We start from the raw sequence: 25,079 nt of genomic DNA, 5'->3' as shown, positions 1-25,079 counted from the left end.
AAGCTGGAATAATGAAATTGTTGTAGACAGAGAACTATAGGATGGATGTTCTCAAATACTAGCTCCCCATTCTGAAGCCAATAAAAAATCAAAAGTCGCTTTTAAATTTTGAGATTTAAATGTAACAGACATGCTGTTCCTAAGAAAGAAATAACAGCTGGATGCACAGGCAAGGCTTTCCATAAGCCTTACTGTTTGGATCACACTCAATGCAATAAAATCTCTCAATTTGTTTTAAGATCAACTTTAGACTCAAATGTTTATCCCAAAAGAATTTGGGAACATTCTTTCAAACTTGCACTAACATAAAAATATAACATTGGGTGGCAACACCTAGCAACAATTTTTAAATAGCTTTCATCAGTAACATGTTAATGCAGCAAGGATAAATGGCCTAAATTCAAGCTAATCTGATCAAGGACCAAACAATCAAAGTGTTTATTTCATCTACATTTTTTGCCAAGGTTTTTATTTTTAAGACTCTTCAATGCTGTCACTTCTGAGACATTCAACCAGTCCATTCTCAGTTCTTAACATGACTGATTACTTTGGAGATTTTATTTTTAACCCTGAAGTAGTTGGATCATGCTCATTCTAGCAGCTGCACAATTTGCACAATTGAAACTCAAAAATAGTGAAAAGAATAGAGGGCATTAAAAAACTAAGAGGCAGAATGACTCCATTGGAGTCACTGAAGGAATTGGGGGGTGTCTGTCTCAAAGCAGAAAATTAATGTGTTAAACCCCTTAAATCTTAAAACTTTTTTTAGTTACCATCCCCTTTCCTCTTGGTCAAAAACCCTACTGCCCCCCAATGTCTATTTCTTGATACTAGCCATACTGTTTGTGCAGAAGCCAGTCAGTCTGCAACATCTACCTAAGTTGCACCCAGCTCGCCACTGTCTCATTCCCCCCTTTTTGCAGCAACAGCAGCAGTCCAGGCCTGCTCCTTCCTCTCTCCTGTGCCTGCCTTACAGTAAAGGGAAGGCTGGCGGGCTGGCTGTTTGATTGCTGCTCCCTGGGTGACTGAGTGCAAAAAGGAGCAGTGGTGAAGCAGCTGGTCAGGCAGTGATTGGACAGCCAGTCACCTTGGGAGCATCAACTGAGCAGCTGGTTGAGGAGCAAATGAGAAGCCTCTTGCTCATGCTGACAAAGGCTGGGACAGGTGAGAGGTTTCTTGGTTGCTATCAATTGGCTGCTCAGTCTCTCCTCCCTTTGCACCCAGTCACTCTGGGAGCACCAACTGAGCAGCTGGCTGAGCAGTGATCAGGAACCCTCTTGCCCATGCTGGCCTTACAGCAAAGGCCAGCACAGGTGATAGGCTTTTTGGTTGCTGCTCAACCGGCTGCTCAGTCACTGCTCCCTTTGCACCCGGTCATCCTGGGAGCAGCAACTGAGCAGTGGCCAAGCAGCCTCTGAGGCAGTGACTGGACAGCCAGTCTCTTTGGTAGCAATGAACACCTTGGGAACACCACTGAGAAGCTGGTCAAGCAGCAACCAAGAAGCCTCTTGCCCTGCTGGCCTTGCAGCAAAGGCCCGTGCAGGGGAGCGACTTCTTGGTTGCTGTTCCCTTTGCATCCAGTCATCTTGGGAGCTGCAACCAAGTATCCTGCCAACTGACCTTCCTTTTGATGTGAGAGGGACCACTACTACTGCTATATTGGTACATGTTGGAACAATGTTCCTTTAAATTGCGGTGAAAATATGTTGAGTGACAGGGCTGCATCAACTCCTATAAGACTGTCAGGTAATGCTGATGCAGAACACATGGCATGATGAGTCTTAGCCATCTCAGTCTATAAGTGCACCAGGAGTCAGGGCATGTGTGGGTTGGATAGTTTCATAGAATCGTAGAGTTGGAAGAGACCCCAAGGGCCATCCAGTCCACCCCCTGCCATGCAGGAAATCCCAATCAAATCATACCCGACAGATGGCCATCCAGCCTCTGGTTAAAGACCTCCAAGGAAGGAGACTCCACTACACTCCAAGGAAGTGTGTTCCACTGTCAAACAGCCCTTACTGTCAGGAAGTTCCTCTGAATGTTGAGGTGGAATCTCTTTTCCTGAAGCTTGCATTCATTGCTCTATGTCTTGTTCTCTGGAGCTGAAGAAAACAAGCTTGCTCCCTCCTCAATATGTCATCCCTTCAAGTATTTAAACAGGGCTATCATATCACCCCTTAACCTTCTTTTCTCCAGACTAAACATCTCCAGTTTGTGAAGTGTTGGTCAGTTACTACAGACAGTGAATATTGTTGGGAGCCAGGAGGAGAGTTTGTAAATACTTGTATATATTAGAACTCAAGATAAAGAACCTCCAAGGACTTGGAAGAAATCAACTGTGCCTTTGAGTTTGGTTAAGTGTGGAATGTGGTGAATGAACCGTCAATACTTTAATTTGGACTATTGCTTTCGGACTCTGCTACATTAAGCTGCTTCTGAGAGTGTTTACCTCAGATAGCACTGTATGTTGGCATCCCAAGTGGGCCAAAGAGTTTTGGCTTTGCTACTACAAATCCAGCAGGAGAGGAGAGAGCCAACAGTACATAACTTAATAGAGCCCTGGTGGCACAGTAGTACTGCAGCCATTCACAGCCACAAGATTGTGAGTTCGATTCCAGGCAAGGCTCCAGGGTTGACTCAGCCTTCCATCCTTCCATAGGTCACTAAAATGAATACTGAGATTGTTGGGGGAAATTAGTTTAGATATTATAAACTGCTTAGGGAGTGCTTAAGTGCACTGATAAGTGGTATAGACAAGTACTTGCTATTACTATTGCTATAACAAGCTGAGGTGGAGGAGGAGGCAACGGTGATCTGGGCATGGCTCAAGTAGATGCCCCTGCTCCACAAAGCAGGGGGCAGTGGTGGAAAATGATGGCCTTACCTGTCATTCTTGTCCTAGGATAAGCATTGAGGGGCTCTAGGGTTATCCCTTAAGGAGAAAGGGAGTGATACCCCAAAATGTTTCGGGACAACTGAGTTAATGGTACTTAAAGTGAACCCATTATGGGATTTTCTTGGCAAGATTTCTTCAGAGGGGGTTTGGCCTTTTCCTTCCTCTGAGGCTGAGAGAGTATGGTTTGCCTAAAATCACTCGGGGATGTGTGTTCCTATTTTCTAGGAATGGAATCTAATGTTAAAATTCTTGAATATGAAGATGAAATTTTGTAGAATTTCTAACTCCTTAGATAGATTCTGCCCAAATTTAGAGGCTTCTTTGGTTTCATGAGATGCTCTGTTGAGTATTCTAATTCTTACATACACTTTCTGTAAATGCAGCAGCAGCCGTAACTATGGTTCATAATTTTCAAGATTGTGCCAAATCATTAGTAGCATCAGCTGCACTTAGCCTCCTCAGTTCAAGGAGCGATGATTTCTAATTTTGGTTTCCCAGCACATCACTTTGAAATTTAAAGTGATATCTGAATTGGGCAACTCAAATTAGTTGCCTAATTAAAATAAAATTAATATTTTTATTTTATTTTATTATTATTTTAAATTAGGGGATCATGGGGGGATGGCTGGGATGCTCTATCCTCACCCTTGAAGCACTGTTACACCTTAACCATCTAGAATAATTTGCCAGCTTTGGAGTATCATGATTGTCAGAAATGTACCAGGGTTTACAATTTATATATGACAGACAGCAAAGAGAGACTTTCCTTGCTTTTCAGTTGTGGAATTCTTTCAGAGATTTCCCAAGCTCAGATTCTGGGCAACTTTTAAAATGCAAACTGGTTATCTGTGAATAGGCATAAATTTTTATCATTTTAATTTTAATATCTATTTAATTTTTATTGCCTTCTATAGTTGTTTCTTATATGTCCTGCTTTTAACACACAATTACCCTGAAGATGGTTTCTTTGTGGTTTTAGAATACACATCATATCAATGATTAGATAGGTATTTTATCATGTTGCCTTGTTGTATCTCCTCCTATTCTTTTGATTTTTTTAAAGGATTATGTAACACAAGAGATTTTGTTCAATCCGTTAAATATTCAGAAACATTTTTGCATAGTTAGAATGAACAAGACTTGCAAAGTCCTAATAGTAAGAATGTGCACATGCTGAGGAATAACCTAGTTGCCTGGATGGCACAGGCAAATCATCTTGACTTATTTATATTAATGTGCTATGCAAATGAGAATATGGAAAGAAATGGTCAGAATTTATGCAAAAGCCTTCTAAAGGCATAACAGCATCCTACTAAGTATATATGTCAGCTTAATCTAATCCCCCTGCTTCTAACACATCCTGTGGTCTCAGCACGGTGCCTATAATGCTCTCATATGTTATGAGGGATTGCCACAGAGAAGTTCACCATCAGGACTGCACTTGGTTCAATAAAACTTTACATTTCATCTTAGGCTGACAGAAAGCTATCTTTCTCACATTTGCATCACAAACCTTTAGCTTCTTCTGACATCAATAACATTGGCTATAATACTTCCTGGTAATCTGTTACAACACATGGAGAGCACATATTCTCAGTTCTCATCTTACTTTGTCAGCTGCAACGGGCTGCTCTAATTTACTCAGCCTTGGTTAAATGAACACTGAAAATTCTTCCTGACAAAAGGGGGGGAAATACATGCTTTTAATTAACAGCTCATTTGAGATTTGCAGGAGAGTTTCCTTTTCCCCACCCTCCAATAACTTCATGTTCTACTTAAGAAAAGCATCTCCCCCTTCAACCCTGGCCTTGAAGGAATTTTCTTATATCCTCAGAGGTGGAGACAGTTCAAAGGACATGAAGGGATGAAATATATTTTTATATTTTCAAATATTAAAAAATTAGAAAAAATTCTAACAGTCTAATCGAATTGTACTTACTTTTCAGATATATTACTCAAAGAGACAGTCATGACTAGCTAAATATTACTGAAACATTGCTACATGCTTTCCACCCAGATTTACTGAAAACACATTATTTTATTTCTTTTTATTCAAGGACCAAGAAAAAGTTCTGTGTTCTCTTTATTTGTTCAGATAAGAGGAACAGTCTCACTTGTTTCATGTTCCTTGCTCTGTGGGACTAAAACAGTAACTAAAACTCTTACCCAATTTGTTGTCCAAAGTGCTTGTTCTGGATTCCAGCAGAAAATCTTTGAAAGGAGGGGTAGAAATAACTCTGATGGAATAATTATGGGTAGGACATACCAGGAGGGGGCTAACTTTAGGCTTAAAGGATCTACTTTATTTTTTCCTAGCTCCCCATAGTCCACCAACCAGAGCCAGGTACAAAACAGTGGTTGACGAAGTAGGCACATACCTGTAGAACAAGATGCCTATGAATGTATTGTACGGAATGTATTTTTTAGAACAAGAACAGGAGTTTTAAAAAAAATCTGACACACAAATCTACTCCTATTTCTCTTTCAAATTTTCTTGAACTTAACAGCATAATTTGGAAAGAAATCTTGTTGTGAAGATTGCTTGGCACTGGAAACCTGCTGGTCTATGGCAAATCACCTAGAGTTCTTCTGCTCTGGCTCTGACTTGATGGAATAAACAAAGCTTCCTTGATAGTACTGAAGGCTCAGATATGGAAAAGCTGATTTCCAGCTTGCTAAGGATATGTTAAAAGGATATGTTAAAAGTAAAGTAGTAATTGCTAAAAGAATTTTTAAACAGCTCTTCAAGCTGACCGATACTAGGGCAAATAGACATCAGATATGAAAAGACTGAAACATGCCACAAATACAATAAAATAAAAGTTAAACAAACATCAAAAACAAATCAAAAGTACAAAAACAGGGAGCAGAATATGGACAAATCAGCTTTTAAAATGTTAAAATTCCTGGACCAATAGATCTTTAACATGATGCTGGGATGTTCATGGCATTGGCACCAATAAAGCTTTCTTTATCTCCCCTGATAAAGAAACCCAGACAACAAACTCCTCAGCTGATCTTAAGGCAGGGCAGTGGTATCACTGGAGCTCAGGGAATCACCTGGTGTGGAGGAGGCAGTGGGAGGAGGGACAGACTGTTGCAGCCTTGGAGGGCCATTTGGGGTCCGAAAGGAAAATACTGTCCCCCCAGCGGCCTCTGCCATTTGAGGGGCAGCCCTATGGCCTCCAGAGGATACCCTTTCTCACTTGTCCAGCAGCCGCACCAGTCCTACTGGGTATACCACCCCCCTGGATGTATACCTCCCTCTGGAGTGTCACCAGCAGCCGTCCACATGCCCCTGTACTCCCTAGTGCCGCCACTGAGACAGGGAGGGGTTACAGTGAGAAATATCTTCTTTTATATGACGTTGGGTCTCAACTCCTTTAGGCCTTTAAAGATAAACACCAACACATTTAAGTGCAAGCAAAACAGTAGTTAAGGTAGGGTGGGTTTTTTTGTGAACCATGGTAATGGCACACTATCTGACTGTATCAGTTAGATTTCATGCAGCTTACTAAAGCTTCTGCACCACCTTCTGTAAATTATTTTCCACAATGTGCCAGGGACGGGTACTACATAGGATACAATTGTTTTTATTTTTCTAGGAAATTCTCCAGGGTCCAGGCCATTGGCCACCACTTTCAATGACAGTATTGTTTCCTAGGACAATGTGCTCTTTTAACATCCAATATATCGTAGTAATACCAGAACTCTGACAACTAGTGTTAGACTGCCTTGGGTATTGTTATAGTTGGTGAACCCGCTAAAGCTGGTAAAAGACCCTCCATGACACATCAGCTTCAAGTTCATAGTATTCACTTAGGAATATTACCAATCTGTACACCTATTTTTCATGCACGAATCTACAAATCTACTCCTGTTTCACCCTGTTAACATTTGTTGATTTCCATAGCCTAATTTTGAGGGAAACAAATTGATTTTTTGTTAAAATTAGAAATCTTGTTGGTCTACTGTTAACAACGTGGAAATAAAGGGATGTACTTCATATTATCAGAACAGAAGCTAATACACAAATCCTGAAAACCACCTACTGGATACCTAAGTTTTTTTGCAGCAAGCAGTCCACCTGCCTAATCTTTATATTTGCTTTTTAAATAAAAATTATCATGTTCAAATATAAGTAAATTTCTTATTCTACAAATTCCTATATTTCCCTTGAAACATCTGAGACTCAGAAAAGCAGGCATAAGGGGGAGAGTAGACGATTTTCAAGCTAGAAACATGTTCTATTAGTTTTTAAAACAAAGCACTGTACAACAAATAATGTTCTGTGAGGCTGTATGTTCATTCCTTGCTTTGCATTAGCTGTGCTTATTCTATGGCACACTTTTATAGCTTTCTATTTTTATATTTTAAATCTATTAAGCAATGTCAACTTGAATTTTCTCTGAATAGTGCTGCAGGTTAGGTTTAAAAAATAGGACAGTACAATCTTTGAGGGCTAACATTTATGTCAGCTAATTAATATGGATCAGTTGAGGTTTGCAAATATCTTCTTTTTTAAAATGCTTGCACATGTGTGAGTCACCAAGGCAGGCCTGATCCCTACCCACACAGATGACAATCACAAAACACTTCTGACTTTCATGAAAAGAAAATGAGACCTGCAGCTATTTAGCAGAGCCTAACAGATAGGTAGCAAGACATTTCAATAAGCAACAATGAATTCAAGCTTGTGGTGGATGAATGCTAGACCACAGTAGGAGTCTTCCACACATGCTAGCACAAGCAGAAAAATTCATTCACACACATATGTAGAAGCTAGCAAGTTTCATCTGTCTGGCAAATGTCTTATGAATTATGGCATTAGGAAGATTATGGTTACTTTGTTCTAAATATTCATTGCCCCACTGCCCCCCAAAGAGAACACATTTTTTTCTGTTATATGATAATGGATGTTCATTATATTCGGAGCTCCTGGCAATCTTAAGAGACTATACTCGTGGAGGCAAATTATTCATGCAAGAATTGTTTCCTCTCTCAAACAGAGGTTTTATTCCACAGGTGAGCAGCTTTCTAAGGGTGGAAGAGCTACAATGATCCCCAACACATCAGAAGCTTTACCTTCATGCTGCCAGGCCTGACACCTTGTTTCTCAGAACTGCAATCCTGGCAGCCCGCTAGGAACATGATACTGCTGGGAAACAAGACATATTCTCTTTGTGTCGTATGTTTCCAAGCAAAATAATGGGGATATCTGCAGCAGAAACAATTGGGGGGGGGGGGGGGGAGGAAGGGATCCACACAAAAGAGTAAGGGGCATTTGTGATTCGTGTTTCCTGCCCCATGTGACTTTCTAAAACAGTGTGCATACATTTTAACCCTATGTTCAATGCACTTAGAAAATAATGTTTAATACATCCTTTCACTGTCTGGCAACCCTTGTGATCCCTTTGTCTACTCAAATCAAACCAAATCAAAGACTTGGGAGAAAGAAGGAGCTGGCATTATGGTCCCTGAATCATACCTGTAACCTACACAGGTTACTTCTTTCCTGCAGTTAGGGGCGAAACAGACCATCCCAAAGGGGTGCCTTTAAGCAGCTCCTGATAAAGCCAGATTTGGGCCGCGACAACCATATGCTGTGGCCCCAATCCACTTTTTTGCCGGCCAAAAAGGAGCAGCAAATAGGGTCTCCTCTTTGCACTGGCAAAAAGCCGGCTTTTCAGCCCTGCTGCAACCAGAAGCTGGCTTTAAGGTGCTCCAGTGATGTGCAGCACCTGAATGCCATGTCATTGGACCATCTGGAAGCCAGCCCACATGTGGGCAGATGGGCTGTGTGAAGCTGGCCTCCAGACATCTAAGGGTGTGAGTTGTGTGCATCCCCTAAGCTGGGGTGTGTGTACTTCCCCCAGGCTGGCTGGAAGCTGGCTTTTTAGGCTGGTCTGTTCCAGCCCTTAGTCTCAAAGGTGCTATAAGTTCTCTCTACATACTGATTCTACAGACTAACATGGTTAAATCTTTGAATTCTACACACGTTAAGACACGTAACATTGCATAAGTACTTTGGCAAGGTCCTAGTTCAAAGTGCAAAGCCTCTGCACTGTTATCAAGAATTTGGAGCCATAAAACATGTTTTATTGGGAAGAAATGTTTTTGCCAACAGTCTCAAGAACTTGATCAGGAGAGCTTTAAACTGAGTTCCGAGGGGAAGGGAGACAATATTAAGGAAGGCGAAAGGGATGGCAAAAATAGTCAAACTGACACAGAGGAAACAAGGCAAACAGTGCAAGGACCCAACAGTGGGAGGCAAAAAAACTTGCACAGGCAGCAAGTAAAAGGGACAACCATGGTCTGCGATGTCTACCCTAATGCACAGAGCATGGGAAATAAGCAAAATGAAACTCGAACTCCTAGTACAACAAAGCAAATATGATATATAGGCATCACTGAAACCTGGTGGGATGAGTCTCATGATTGGAATGTGGAAATAGAGGGGTTAACCTTTTAAGAGAAATAGGCCAAACAGGAAAGGAGTGGATAACATATATGTCAGGATATTTACACCAGTGAAGAATCCTGGACATCAACATGGAAGCCAGGGTGGAGAGCATCTGGATAAGAATCAAAGGGGAGGAAACAACAAGGATGTTTTCGGTGGGAGTCTACTACAGACACCCCAAGTCAGACTGAGAATTGGATTATTTCTAGAACAGATGACCACAAAGTCAGAAGAGAGTGAGTGTGGGGCGACTTCCAACTATCCTGATATTTGCTGGGAGTCAAACTCAGCAAAATCCTCAAGCCTAGCAAATTCCTCACTTGCCTGGACAATTTCATGGTCCAAAGGTGGAAGAGGCAACAAGGGGGTCAGCTATTTTAGATCTGATCCTAACCAACAGGATGACTTGGTTTATGGGTGCAAGTGGTGGGATCTCTTTGGAAGTGACCATGTTCTCCTGGAGTTTGTAATACAGATGGAAAGGAGAAGCCAGGATAAGTCAACACGCATACTAGACTTCAGAGAGCGGATTTCAGTAAACTTAGGAGAGTATTGAGGCGATTCCAGGTCAGAAATACTAAAGATAAAGGAGTTCAGGATGGATGGGAGTTTCTCAAAAGAGAGATACTGAAGCACAATTTCAAACAGTTCCAGTGAGAAAAGAAAAGGGAGGGATCTCAAGAACCAGGATGGATGACTAAGGAACTTCACACTGAGCTAAGTTTGAAAAGTAACATGTATAAGAAATGAAAAAGGGGGAAATCACAAAAAGGAATTCAAAGAATAGCAGGCATGTGTAGGGGTAAAGTCAGAAAAGCTAAAGCGCAGAATGAACACGCTTGCTAGAGAGGTTAAGAACAATAAAAAGGGCTTTTTTGGATAGTTAGTTAGTCTGACATCAATACCAGGAAAGATTTGGAGCAGATCATTAACAGAGAGTCTGTGAACATCTAGAAGGCAATGCCATATCACAAAAAGTCAACAGAGGTTTCAGAGAAAACAAGTCATGCCAGACAAACCTAATCTCTTTCTTTGAATTACCAGCTTGGTAGATGAAGGGAATGCTGTGGATATAGTTATCTGTGTTTTCAGTAGCTTTGACAAGGTTTCCCTGACATTCTTGCAAACAGCTTGTAAATGTGGGGCTGACAAAGTAACTGTTAATGGATCTGTAATGGTTGACTGGCCGAACCCAAGGGTGCTCAACATGGCTCCTTTTCATCCTGGAGAGAAGTGACCAGTGGGGTCCCACAGGGCTCTGTCCTGGGCCCAGTGCTATTCAACATCTTTATCAATGACCTGGATGACAGAATTGGGAGCATATTATCAATTTGCAAGTGACACCACAATTAGGGGGAATAGCTAACACCCAGAGGAAGTCAAGATTCAAAATGACCTGAATAGACTAGAAAGCTGGGCCAAAGCTAACAAAATGAAATTCACTTAGGGCGGAAAAAAATAAAATGCACAGATATAGGATGGGTGACATCTGGCTGAATGAAAACTACGTGTGAAAGGGATCTGGGAGTCCAGTAGACCACAAGTTGAACATGAGTCAACAATGTTGATGCGGCGCTAAAAAAGGCCAATGCTATTTAGGCTGCATCAATAGAAGTATAGTGTCTGATCAAGAGAAGTATAGTGCCACTGTATTCTGCTCTGTCAGGCCCCACGGAATATTGTGGGCCAGTTCTGGGCACCACAATTCGAAAGGACATTGAGAAACTGGAGCGTGTCCAAAGGAGGCGACTAAATGGTGAAGGGTCTGGAAACCCTGCCCTATGAGGAACGACTTAGGGAGCGTGGGATGTTTAGCCTGGAGAAAAGAAGGTTACGAAGGCATGATATTGATCAAGGCCCTGTTCAATATTAGGATGTCATGTTGAAGAGGGAGCAAGCTTGTTTTCTGCTGCTCCAGAAAACAGGACCCGGAACAATGGATGCAAGCTCCAGGAAAAGAGATTCCACCTGAACATTAGGAGGAACCCTGACAGTAAGGGCTGTTCGACAGTGGAATGCACTCCCTCGGAGGGTGATAGAGTCTCCTTCCTTGGAGGTCTTTAAACAGAGGCTGGATGGCCATCTGTCAGGGATGCTTTGATTTGGATTTCCTGCATGGCAGGGGGTTGGACTGGATGGCCCTAGTGGTCTCTTCCAACTCTACGATTCTATGATTCTATGAAAACATGTCGATGAACCTGTTGATGAATATGAAATATTTGAAAACTTAATAAATCATGTTAGATCGTAATAAATCTCCTCAAACTTAATAAATTAGATATTCTGAAATATATGGCTGCAAAAGTTCATTTTTAAGTTATATATCTGGCCAAACCATGGCATTATAGACTGTTTTGGATGTACATCACTGCGTTCTGGGTGAAATGTAGTCTCTATCTGGAACCTCAAATAGTCTTTATTAATGTTTGTGTGAATGGTCTGAAGCACAGATAACCCTTGGGCTATAAGACAAGAGCAAGGATTGGTATGAAAATACTTTAAGGGAAAACGTATGGTAATATCTACAATCATGATGCATATGGAGAAATCTGGACTTTGTGTAATATCCAGTAAGATATATCATTCTTTGTGACATCTAAAAATATGAAGACAAGCTAGAAACCTACCTGCTTTCAGTGCTTCCATTTCAATAATATTCCTCTGATAGAAAGTTCTAAAGCCCAGAGGGGTTGTGTTGCAGGCTCCTGACAACTTCTCAATAGTTTGCTTAAACATTGCCACCATGTCATGTAGGACTCTGTCTAAATTGATCATAGAAGGTGATGGTGAAGTCAGGGTCAAGGATATGGCAACAGCTGTAGTGCAGGTTGGATGGGACTGTACAGCTTCACATTTAATTTGGCAGCTTTCCAATGACCTCATCAGCACAAGCTTTTCTCTTTGCTGTTGCTTGTCTACTACTGCAATGACATGCCATTCAACAGATGCAGCTCTAGGGAGGAAAGGCACCACAACTACAGCTACTTCTCCGTATGTTGCTGGTTCATTCATGTCTTCATCTTCAGCCTAAAATTTAAACAGAATACTCTGAATTTTAGAAAGCTATAGATTTTTTTTTAAAAAAAATACATTTTTCTATGCAGAGACAGCAGTTATGAAGACTTCATAAACATGGATATTAGGTGGCTTTAAAGCTGTTGTGAAGATATCATAGTTATATCTAATAATACCAATATGTATATGATATACAAAGCTGGATTTCTAAACAATAAAAATTGCTCTTACTGGAGGTTCCTTCCTTTGTCCCTTTAGCCATCTTAGAGTTATGCATGTTGCCCATTTCAAAAATGCCTGAGCAACATCCATCCCAGACAAGCCACTCTCCAAAGTTGATGACATCTGTCATACTCATTGCAGTATTAGATAATCAAGGAGTTACATGATTGCCCACTCTGAAAGTGTGGGGAACAACATCCCTCACATCCTGCTCTGGTGTCACCTAATATGGGAACCGCATGCTAAGATATAACCAGTGAAACCATAGAGGTGATGACTCTTGTGGTCTACCACAATACAATGGGGAGACGTGGAGCTTGAAGGTACTGCAGTATGTTCTAGAGGGGGTACTGACCCACCTCAGTCACCATACTGATAAGCAGCTTCCCTAGCCATGAGGAGTGGAAGTGGAAAGAATGCGCACTAGGTGGAAAATTTAGATTTGATACAGATTGGTGAGAAGCAGCGCGCTGGTGCCAATTCCAGGGTTCTGGAGCACGCAGCAACTGCATATTTCGGAAACCTAGTCCGTATGGACGCTGGCATCATGGTGGCCTCCTGCCTTTTGGGGCGCTCTGGAGAGCCCCTTAGTGTCTTCTGTTACTAAAAAAAGAATACTCTGGATACACCAGAGATGGAAAATGCTATTATTCTTATTGTTCAACCATGTACTACATTCTTCTACATCAATATTTTTGTTTAAACATGTTTTTCTCTCTATTCTTTCTTTCTTTCTTTTTTTGAGAAACACCAAAAGGCAAGCAATGGTAGTATTCATGACTGAAGCTCCCTGTGCCTGTATGTGAACTGGTAACAACTTTTTATGTACCAATTTGCTTACATTGCAGTTCAGAATAGTAAATACTGTACATTGTCTGACCTCTGAATGGAAAAATAATTACAAGTTAAAATAGTAATTTTACCTAAGGTCGATAAGGGCATAACACTCGCTGTGCTTTCAATTCACATGCTCAATTTTCATCCACTCACTCTCGACTTGGAGAGGAAGGAATAATGACAGGGTACAGACACTTTATTTCAAAATTCACTCACAAAGTTATTGACAAGCATTTTTCTCCCACAGAAAAGTCTCTGCTGCTTGACCCTTGTGAGCTGTTTACATGAAAAACACACTTACATCCAGATTAACGATAGTGAAGTCTAATTCCACACCAAAAACTAGTAGCAATTTCTTTAGCATGTCTGTGTTTGATATGGGAACAAAAATAGGGATAATTTGCCTCAAATTGCAGTCACTTCAGTCATAATAAAATCTTGCTGAGTACTGTTTGCTTTCAGTATTTTCATTAGGTAAACTGGGGCTGTTATTAAGGTACCAACACATAAATGTTATATTAGCACTTAACAGTAGCACAGTAGTCTCCCTCCAGGAGATGAATTCTAACCTTGTCAATATAATTCTGCTTCTAGTACTGAGAAACAGTTTGAAAAGATGAATACTGGAGGTTTACAGTAGAGAAAAAAAAAAGTCATGCTCATTGAAGCTTAAAGGCCATTTGGTTGGCCCAAGGTGCTGAGGTACTGTTTAGAAAATAAGTCTAAAAAAGCTGTCTCAGGTCAAGTCAAGCATTGAGACAAAACTTTCCTACTTTCTTGTACTTGTCTTAGGTTGTTAAATCAATTACTTTGTATTTCTGCTTGCCTTCAACTGCCATTTAGAATATGGCAAGAAATACAGAAGAATTAGGCCAAGGCAAAAGTACAATTTCAAACTCAACAAATGATCATCATTCCAAGTGAAAGACTGTGCGCTATGCACCCACATATTCATGCAAGCTCACATTTTACAGAGGCCTCAACCTTTAAAGTATGTGTTTGTGTGATGGAGCTTCCAGGGATATTTTTTTCCTCAGCATCGCAGAAACTCTTAGTCAAATGGCCTCCAACCCATTTTTAAAAACAGATAAACTAGCTTTGTGAAACAGAAAAATCTTGCCTGAGAAATTATTTCCAACTGTCACTCGTTACAGACTATTTCATTTTCTTTATAACTGAACAATGTGGCCTCAACAGTATGAGTGAGATTCACTAAATACAATGGCATAATAAAATGGTGTCCCTTATATAAAATGGCAAAATTGAAGTTTGATTTTTGGAATTCATATTTTTTAAAAATATCTTCAAACTAATGATGTTTGAATCTGCGGATAAAGAATCCACAGCTATGGAGAGCCAACTGTAGTGTTATTAGCATCTCCGTTGTGGGTCCCTAAGAATAAAAAACTTTATCTTCTGTGTTTCTGTAATGACACTGAATAGATTACTGAGAGACTGCAACTGTGTAGGCATCAATACTGTGACAATAACCAGGTCCTGCTGATCTCATTCTGGCTCAGTTGTTTCTGACCTTACACTATGTTATAACAATGGTAGACAGAAGCTGATTCCAGCTAATATTGAGATAATGATAGTTGACATGGCCTGTGCAGATTCCTGTGCTCATCCAGGCTGATAGATATGGGGGATGATCACAGACCAGTCTGAATGTAGGCTGTACTGTGCATTAGGAGTACCTTTAATCGGTTTTTCTTCCTAGGAAAGATGCAACCATTTCGTGATGAAAAGAGCCATGTTTGATCAAACCAAAGGACCACACAGTCAAAATTCATGGAAACACACTGCTTCTAATGCTAGACCTATTTAGCCATGTTAGATAGAATGTATGCATTTATTTATTTATTTAAATATTTATTTATTGCCAATAGGCTTAAGTTAAATTACATTGTTTAAAAATGTGTGTGTGTATTAAAATGCCAATAAAAAGAACAGTTTAAAGAATTCGTTAATCCAAAAACTGGTTTTAAGGATAAAAGGCTGAGCAGAATACGGCAGTTAGTACAGAATGGTACAGCATACACTTGACCATCTTCTGGAAGTTCAATGGGGTTGGAGCAAACTTGCCACTCTAACCTCTCCCAAATTTATCTAAGCCACTGCTAGCCATTGCTACATATTCTGGAAGTGAATTTCAGAGTTTAAGCATATATATTATAAGGGATTACTTCCTTTATTGTTTTTTAGCTAATGCTAAAGTTCTGTATTAAACACACACTGCCAGGGCCCTCACCACTGAAAACAGAGCCTACCTAAAGCTATACAATAATCCCAGCTGTGTATAGAGTACAAACATTAAAGGCACCCATCTATATAGGTGGTATCCAGTATATGAAATTAAGCTAATTTCTGCAAAATATAGCAAGTATATTAATTCAAAGACCTTTTCTCTGGAGGTTTGTGATGCAATATCTACAAACTGAGGGATGCTATTTGAGCAGATTTGGAAAAACTGGAAAAAGACAGATGAAATTTTAATAAATTAAAAACTTATATATATCATTCTAAAATTAAGAACTGATTGGACGTTGCTAATGTGTAAATCCTTGAACTAGTGTTTCCATGTGGCCTGTAGCACCCATATCCAGTGATTCAAGAATGATGGAGGATCAACATCTGAAGGGGGTAGGGCAAGCCTCCACTGGTTGTTCAGGCTGCTTGCTTCTATTTGATCTGCAGTTTAGAACTGAATGTCAGGCTCTTTCACATTGCACTATGATTCCACTTTAACTGCCATGGTTCCATCCCACGGAATCCTGGGATTTGTAGTTTGGGGATGGGTATTTAGAATTCTCAGACAGAGAGATCCAGTGCCTTATTAGACTCCATATCCCAAGATTCCATAGAATGCTGCCATGGCAGTCAAAGTAGAATCATAGTTCTAACAATTGTGTAGTGTGAAAAAGGTCCTCTGTGTGTTTGAGCTGCACATGCATAGCCTATATGATATCTCTGGAAAGATGAGTAGAAGTCTCTGAATGTATGAATAAGAATAGGGTCCTAACATTGTGGTCCTCAGCCTTTAGTCCTTCAGATGTTTAGGACTTCAGCTCACACAATCCCAGGCCATTCACCATGCTGGTTAGGGATTCTGGAAAGTGATGTCTAAAAAACATGGAGGACCCAAGGCTAAGAGCCACTCTAATAATGATAAACCTGAATTTATAAATGGTAACAGCTCCCTCTTTATGTTTCTAGATGGAAGTAAGATCACCCTATTAAGAGCCTTATCACACAGGGTTCCTGGAATGGTATAAAAGGGGCCGGGAAGGGAACGGAACAAGTGAGGGATGCATTTTACCGCACACAGGAAGTCCCCGTTCTATTCCATTCCCCATCCGTCCCAGAGGAGGAGCTTTCTGAGAACTGTTCTGAACAATTCTCAGAAATCGCCTCCTCTGGGATGGATGGGGAACGGATGGATGCAGAACGGAATGGGGACTTCCGGCGGTGGCAGTGTTCTGTGTGCGGTAAAATGCATCCCTCGCTCATTCTGTTCCCTTCCTGGCCCCTTTTGTACCGGTCCAGCCAGCCCTGTGCAATAAGGCTCATAGTTAACTGGCTGAGAACAGGCTGAGAGGAATATTGTTTCACTAGATATGATCATCACTTGCATCACCGCAGCACCTTTTATTCCACTGTTAGCACTTCTGTAAACTGATTCCTTAGTATTTATTCTCCAAATTAGTACACAAAGATGGTAGCATGTGCTTTTATAGACTTGAGCTTACTTCCTCAGATTCATCAAGATCCCTTTGCATAGTGATTTTCCAGACTATAACATGACTATGTCTTTGAATTCTCCAAGTTGTAATTGAATAGAATTAGTCAGTGTAGGCTGGTGACAATTCTGTTGTTGCCTTACAATCAATAAAATTACTTTTCATCAATGCTGTGCTATTCATTTTACATTCTTCTGTCGAACAAGACACAACCTATCTGTACAAATTTAGAGAGTATGAACTCTTACAGTTCAAAGACAGCATAAGAATGAGGAGCTGAAAAAAAGTATCCATACTTCCCATGTTTATTCTTCTTTGCCTTTCTGTATGTATTTATGTGTGTGTGTATGTATGTCTTCAAGTAACAGTATGTAAAATGCAATGAAGTTTTAGCTTTTGTTCTTGTTATTTCTTTGTTTCTTTCAGTTGCACAATCAGTACAGGAGACTGTTCCCACGACAAACCCTGCTTTTAGCCAACCATTATCTCCCACCTCCTTCCTCCAGCATTCCAGCTATATGGCTGTTTAGTCCCTTTTCCTCTGTACATAATGGCAGTCTCATCTATCCTCTGAAATTCCACAGCAGATGTTAGATAATATGTTCAATTACTTAAATGAAAAAAATATCAAAATTGTACCACTTGCTAAATTCACGACAGATATAGAACAGACTCATTTCAACAAACAGCCTCAGTGCACAACACTTAGCCAGGGCATCTTTTTTCCAATACTAAAGGAAACAAATCTAGTGATTTACAAAAATGAGCAGGAATACTTTCAAGTAACACTTGCTCTCAGGGATTTGAGAAAATTCTTGGCTCTTTGCAATCACTATTTCTTATTTGACAGTTTGAAAATTAGCATATATAACTACATAATTAATTATAGAAAATCTGCTAGCAGATTTATTAAGCAGGCAAAATTACAAAAGATATTTGGATTTTTACATATTGTATATTTTATTTGTAAAATGCTAGTCAATTTAAGTGTTGATTCCTGCAACTCTTGTGATTCTGATGACCTTCTATATCCAGAAGAAACCCATGCTGAAGTTTTTACAACCTGAAGGCTGTAATTATTGTTCTAAAACTTCACAGTTGGACTTCAAAATAGAAATGTGAATTTTAAACTTTCACTGAAAAAAACAGTTTTTTAAAACTACTGAACTTGACAACTGTTTTTAAATGGTGCAAATATGGTTATTTTGCATATTGCAGATAATATTCAGAAACTGGTTAATGTATTGTTTCATGCTGCTCACAATAAGAGTTGTGTTGTTGTGACTTTCAGGCAGATTCAGCCACTAAAATTCCTATAGGATTTATGTGGCCCATTGACAGAACTACAAATAAGCTCAGTTCTCTTTTAAGAGAAACTCTACCTTTTCCTCTGCAGTTTTCCTTGTGGAATCTGCACTTTATAAGACTCAGACCTATTGTTGGTAGGATACTTTGTTCTGAAGCTGAAACTAGTGTGCTGTTATTCAGGCAGTGTAAGGAAACTTCAAATGTATAATTTATAGGCTCATTAATCTTGCTGCTATCATAATCAAAACTGCCACTGAAGATTTTCAAAAACTACAACTCCTTAAGGTAACATTATCTTTCTCCAGCGTGATCCCATTAATTCTTTGTAGATCTAGCAGTTCAGTGTTCATTTTCTTTAATTTGGAAGGGACTGAGTGATAAGGAATCTCCATTTCTTTGGATAGCAGAAGTAAATAGCTAACCAGCCAAATGATGAATTTGGTAAAGGAATTAATAATTTAGCAATCAAAGAATAGAAAACAAATGCTGTCCTGGTCTTTTAAAGTTGCCAGGAAAGTCACAAATGGTTGTCACAAAGAGGCTGTCTTACAAAGCTTCCCATGACAAATGACTCTAACTGGAAAAACATTTATATACAGCATCTTACCACATGGACTGGATATATATAATTGACACCACAATAAGCCTTACCACATAGCCAGACAAGAACATAATAATAGCAGAGCAGTAACAACAACAATAACATTTATTTATAACACCCTTTCAGCCAAAGCAGAACATCAAACATATATAACAAAAATGGATGATAAAACATAATACTATAAAATGATAAAATACTAAAATAGTATGCTAGTATTCTAAAACAAACATGCAAGTACTATGTAATTCATTGATCTGCATGACATCTGCACATGAACAATTTGCTACAAGGAAGTTGTGGCCATTTCTCTTATTCATTGGTAAACATTCACTTTGGCATCTTTCTTTCATTATTCAGTGGTGTACTTGCACAACCAAGTCAATCCCAGAACTCTAGACTTGTGGGAGGAGTTAACACTGCTGCTCTTCTCCCTTTCTATAAACTGGGGCAAGGCATTAGAGTAAACAACATCAACAAGGGCTGAGCGTCTGATGTCACACTGGTAGCGAAGAAATGAGCCATAGAGAACTGATTCTCACATCATAGGATGCATCAGAGGATATTGGGAATATGTCTCTGAAGAGATGCGCCTAACATGGATATGCCAATCAATCAATCAATCAATTTTATTAATGCTTAAGCCAAAGGCCATTTGCATGATTAAAATGTAAAATCAATGACAGAAATTCAGAATTATAAAATGCTCCATCAAATAACTAACATCCAAATTTTATACATTAAACATAATAAAATTCCAGACAATTAAATAAAACAACATTAAAAAGAACTTCAAAGTTTAGATAAGATCATCCCCATGATAATCAACTGCAATGGCTGCTATTACCCTTGCCCGAATTTTGATTGCTGCTGAGGCAAACAGCGAAACATGGATATGCAATTAACATGCTATCTTTTTTTTTTAAATACCCTTTCATTATTTTATTAATTCCTATAGGTCCACCGTTATCTATAAAATAACACATTGCACAACACTGAACAGAATGAAAACTACACCTTTGGAGCAGATTATTTTCAGCATGTAAAGCTCTGGAAAATTTCGAACAATGATATCACAACAAGGCAATATAACTTCATCAAATAAACTGAAACTGAAAACTTATGGTAAAAGAATCTTTCTGAGGTATCATACAATCAAATAAACATCCGACTTATAAAATGGTTTATTTCCTTTACCTTGATATTATATTATATATATTTGTTGTTTTATGCCACCAAGAAATACCTTCCCCAAAAAGAAACATCCAACAAGCAATGCATTTTTGTGTGTTTGTATGCTGATAATTCTGTGTATTCACAAACCTACTGTTTCATTAGTCTTGTTAGTAAGTCTAAAGCTGGATCCAAAATTGATTTAGTTTTATTGATTTCTTAACACTGTATTCATTACAGTTTTCATATTTTAAGGAATGCTTTAAACAATTTATCACGACCTCAAATAAATTTATTTTGTATTGTTATGGACCCTTAAAACTGAATACAATGTGGATAGGGTGGATTTATTCCAATGAAATATGTTATCTTGCATGACCTGGCTTCCTTCTGTGGAGACATCTTATTATAGGGGCCTAAGTCAAAATATTAATCCCACCTTGAGTACACCTATTAAATCAATGGGAATTTGGCAAGTTACCACTTCAGCAAATTCCATTAATCTAATTGGCCTACTCTTGTTGGGACTAACAATAAAGATTTTAACTTTTTTTTTTTACATAGCGACTTGCTCTAGCTCTAGGTCTGTATAATCTAATAGCCGGGTGATGGTCCAAAAGGTGGAAGAGGCAACAAGGGGGTCAGCTATTTTGGATCTGATCCTAATCAACAAGGATGACTTGGTTAATGGGGTGCGAGTGGTGGGATCATTAGGTGGAAGTGACCATGTTCTCCTGGAGTTTGTTATACAATGGAAAGGAGAAGCCAGGCATAGTCAAACATGCATTCTAGACTTTAGGAGAGTAGATTTCAGTAAACTTAGAGAAGTATTGAGGGTGATCCCGTTGTCAGAAATACTAAAAGGGAAGGGAGTTCAGACCGGATGGGAGTTTCTCAAAAGGGAGATACTGAAGGCACAATTTCAAACAGTTCCAGTGAGAAAGAAAAATGGGAGGTGTCTCAAGAAACCAGGATGGATGACTAAGGAACTTTCAATTGAGCTGAGGTTGAAACGGAACATGTATAACAAATGGAAAATGGGGGAAATCACAAAAAAGGAATTCAAAGAAATAGCAGGCATGTGCAGGGGTAAAGTCAGAAAAGCTAAAGCGCAGAATGAACTCAGGCTTGCTAGAGAGGTTAAAAAGAATAAAAAGGGCTTTTTTGGATATGTCCGCAGCAAAAGGAAGAAGAAGGAAACGGTAGGGCCACTGCGTGGAGAAGATGGCAAAATGCTAACAGGGGACAGAGAAAAGGCAGAATTACTCAACACCTTCTTTGCCTCAGTCTTCTCAGAAAAGGCAAAGGGTGCTCAACCTGAGGATAATGGAGCAGAGGACAGGATAGGGGAATTTTAGTACAGAATATGTAAGGAGATAGTAGAGGAATACCTTGTTAATCTAAATGAATTTAAGTCTCCAGGACAAGATGAACTACATCCAAGGGTACTAAAAGAACTGGAAAATGTAATATTGGAGCCATTGGCAATAATCTTTGAAAACTCCTGGAAAACAGGAGAAATCCCAGCAGACTGGAGGAGGGCAAACGTTGTCCCCATCTTCAAAAAGGGGAAAAAAGAGGATCCCAACAATTATCATCCAGTTAGTCTGACATCAATCCCAGGAAAGATTCTGGAGCAGATCATTAAACAGAGAGTCTGTGAACATCTAGAAGGCAATGCCATAATCACAAAAAGTCAACACGGGTTTCAGAGAAACAAGTCATGCCAGACAAATCTGATCTCTTTCTCTGATAAAATTACCAGCTTGGTAGATGAAGGGAATGCTGTGGATATAGTATATCTCGATTTCAGTAAGGCCTTTGACAAGGTTTTCCATTATATTGTTGCAAACAAGCTTGTAAAATGTGGGCTAGACAAAGTAACTATTACATGGATCTATAATTGGTTGACTGGCCGAACCCAAAGGGTGCTCAACAATGGCTCTTTTTCAGCCTGGAGAGAAGTGACCAGTGGGGTCCCACAGGGCTCTGTCCTGGGCCCAGTGTTATTCAACATCTTTATTAATGACCTGGATGACAGAATTGGGAGCATACTTATCAAATTTGCAGATGACACCAAATTAGGAGGAATAGCGAATACTCCAGAGAACAGGATCAACATTCAAAATGATCTGAATAAACTAGAAAGCTGGGCCAAAGCTAACAAAATGAAATTCAACACAGAGAAATGTAAGGTACTGCACTTAGGGCAGAAAAATGAAATGCACAGATATAGGATGGGGGACACCTGGCTGAATGAAAGTACATGTGAAAGGGATCTAGGAGTCCAAGTAGACGATAAGTTGAACATGAGTCAACAGTGCGATGCGGCAGCTAAAAAGGCCAATGCAATTTTAGGCTGCATCAATAAAAGTATAGTGTCTAGATCAAGAGAAGTAATAGTGCCATTGTATTCTGCTCTGGTCAGGCCCCACCTGGAATATTGTGTCCAGTTCTGGGCACCACAATTCAAAAAGGACGTTGAGAAACTGGAGCGTGTCCAGAGGAGGGCGACTAAAATGGTGAAAGGTCTGGAAACCATGCCCTATGAGGAACGAGTCAGGGAGCTGGGGATGTTTAGCCTGGAGAAAAGAAGGGTAAGAGGTGATATGATAGCCCTGTTTAAATATTTGAAAGGATGTCATGTTGAAGAGGGAACAAGCTTGTTTTCTGCTGCTCCAGAGAACAGGACCCGGAACAATGGATGCAAGCTACAGGAAAAGAGATTCCACCTCAACATTAGGAAAAACATCCTGACAGTAAGGGCTGTTCGACAGTGGAATGCACTCCCTCGGAGTGTAGTGGAGTCTCCTTCCTTGGAGGTCTTTAAGCAGAGGCTGAATGGCCATCTGTTGGGGATGCTTTGATTTGGATTTCCTGCATGGCAGGGGGTTGGACCGGATGGCCCGTGCGGTCTCTTCCAACTCTATGATTCTATGATTCTAATACATGTATTATTTCAATTCCTGCCAGATAAAATGTCAAGTCCCTAGTTCTCAAATTTTAGTCTATACTATAAACAGATTAATTGTATTACAAAAGACATATTCATAAACAGCAACCAAGCTAACTAGTTCAGGGTTATGGTAGCTCTGTTTTTCCAAATGGATTACACTTTCAAGTCTAAATCATTTTACCAAAATGTAACAGGAATATCGTACTGTAGATTAAATTATGTGCTTTTCTGTTTCAGTTTAAAACAAGTTGAGTGGGCACCTACCAGAGTTTCCAGGACCAACCTGTGTCCCTTGAGACCATGGAAGGTTGCTCCAAAGTGCCTACACTCCTGAATATTACAAAAAATTAAAAAGAAAACCTCAAAAAAAAAACTCCAATTTTTTTTAATGTTTCCAACGCAAGAGGTTTTGGGGGCAGTTATGCCATGATTTTACCCCCTGCCAAGAACCCACCTTTCTTAAACTAGGAAGTAAATGTTTGCTTTACTTTCTTAGTTTTTTAACAAAAGACCACTCCTGGGCCTGAAACAGTTTTGGGGGTGAAATGAAGAAACTGGCCTTGAAGACATGGGGACTACATATTCATAAAAATAAATCATTTTGATCAAATGGGACAGGGAGCTAAGGGGAGGTCTTCAGGGGACTCCAAAGTACAGACAGCACTTTACTTATTCCTATTTTAGATACATGTTTGAGATACTTACTTAGGGCCAATTATATAGCTATAAAATGGTCAGGACGCAATGGGGTTCCTTCACTGAGCGAACTGCTTCCATCTGGAGGCAGTTCCAATAGAGGAAGAAAGAGAGGGTCTCTTTGTAAACCTTACTCCCTGAATACCTGCTAAGAAGACTCTGGGTCTGTCTGCATGGGCCAAATGGCTCAGCTTCCCCCCAGCCAGGTGATATATACTGTAGTTTAGATGACACAGGCCAACAACCCATGGCAGGACCCTACCTGATCCCATCAGTAGATGCAGATCTGAAGGATCTGGTCTGACCCCAGGGTAAGAGCCTTTACCCTGGGCTAAAATAGCCCTGATTTTGTACAGAGTTCCTTACCTTGCTGGTGTGCAAACCATCTGAGAAGCCTCACAGTTGCCCTGTCCGGTGCAGAAACGGGACACCTGCAGCCAGGCACCCTTGTTTCCACACCAAATGGGGTGAGGGGGTGGGGGTTCTCAGCTGGTTCACGTGCCACCAAGGTAAGGAGAGGCCCCGGATCCTTGATCGGTGCTGGGACAGTTGTGTGAACACCTGCCCATCCCTGTGCCAAGTAAGGGACCGATTCAGGTGAACACTGGAAGCAGGATAGCCCAGGCTCAGCAGCTTTTGATGTTCGATGAGGGGCTTCGGAGGGGAGGGTAAGAGAAGAAAGTCCCTTCTCATTAATAGACAGCAACTAGCAATGAGCAGATTTAGGACAATGTTTGGCCAATCCCTTATTTTACAGGTATATGGTTACTTTATTTTTGCTGTTGTGTGCCTTCAAGTCATTTCTGACTTATGATGACCCTATAAAGGGATTTTCTGGGGCTGAGAGGGTTTGACTCACTCAAGGTCACCCAGCAGGTTTCCATGGCTGAGCAGGGAATCGAACTCTGATCTCCAGAATCCTAATTCTACGCTCAAACGACTACACTACACTGGCTCTTGGTTGTTGTTGTGTGCCTCTAAGTCATTTCTGACTTATGAAGACTCTAAGACAAACCTGTCATAGGGTTTTCTTGGCAAGTTTCTTCAGAGGGGTTTGGCATTGTTATCTTCTGTGGCTAAGAGAGTGTGACTTGTCCTAGGTCACCCGGTGGGTTTTTCATGCTCCATCCATCCATCCATCCATCCATCCATCCATCCATCCATCCATCCATCCA

The 25,079-nt window shown here is 40.1% G+C and overlaps 1 protein-coding gene across 7 annotated transcripts in view; it reads right to left on the bottom strand.

The window, feature by feature from the left end:
* DPH6 (diphthamine biosynthesis 6) overlaps window positions 1-25,079 on the bottom strand; it is a 348,315-nt gene that overhangs the window by 73,034 nt on the left and 250,202 nt on the right. For 3 of the 7 annotated variants that reach the window (XM_042444437.1, XM_042444442.1, XM_042444464.1), the window contains 2 exons: window positions 11,987-12,386; window positions 4,967-5,274 (listed from right to left, as the gene is read on the bottom strand). The exons of 1 other annotated variant lie outside the window; for it this stretch is intronic. In XM_042444437.1, coding sequence (XP_042300371.1) covers window positions 4,988-5,274; window positions 11,987-12,386 — 687 coding nt within the window. In that variant the 3' untranslated portion in view covers window positions 4,967-4,987. Of the gene's footprint in view, window positions 1-4,966; window positions 5,275-7,981; window positions 8,115-11,986; window positions 12,387-25,079 lie in introns of those variants that run through there. 3 more of the 7 variants (XM_042444449.1, XM_042444455.1, XR_006101224.1) reach the window with 2 other exon arrangements.

Source organism: Sceloporus undulatus, chromosome 1, assembly GCF_019175285.1.
Source record: "Sceloporus undulatus isolate JIND9_A2432 ecotype Alabama chromosome 1, SceUnd_v1.1, whole genome shotgun sequence".
Lineage (NCBI taxonomy): Eukaryota > Metazoa > Chordata > Lepidosauria > Squamata > Phrynosomatidae > Sceloporus > Sceloporus undulatus.
Note: the sequence above shows the minus strand (reverse complement) of the source record. Positions and strands in the feature narration are given on the sequence as shown.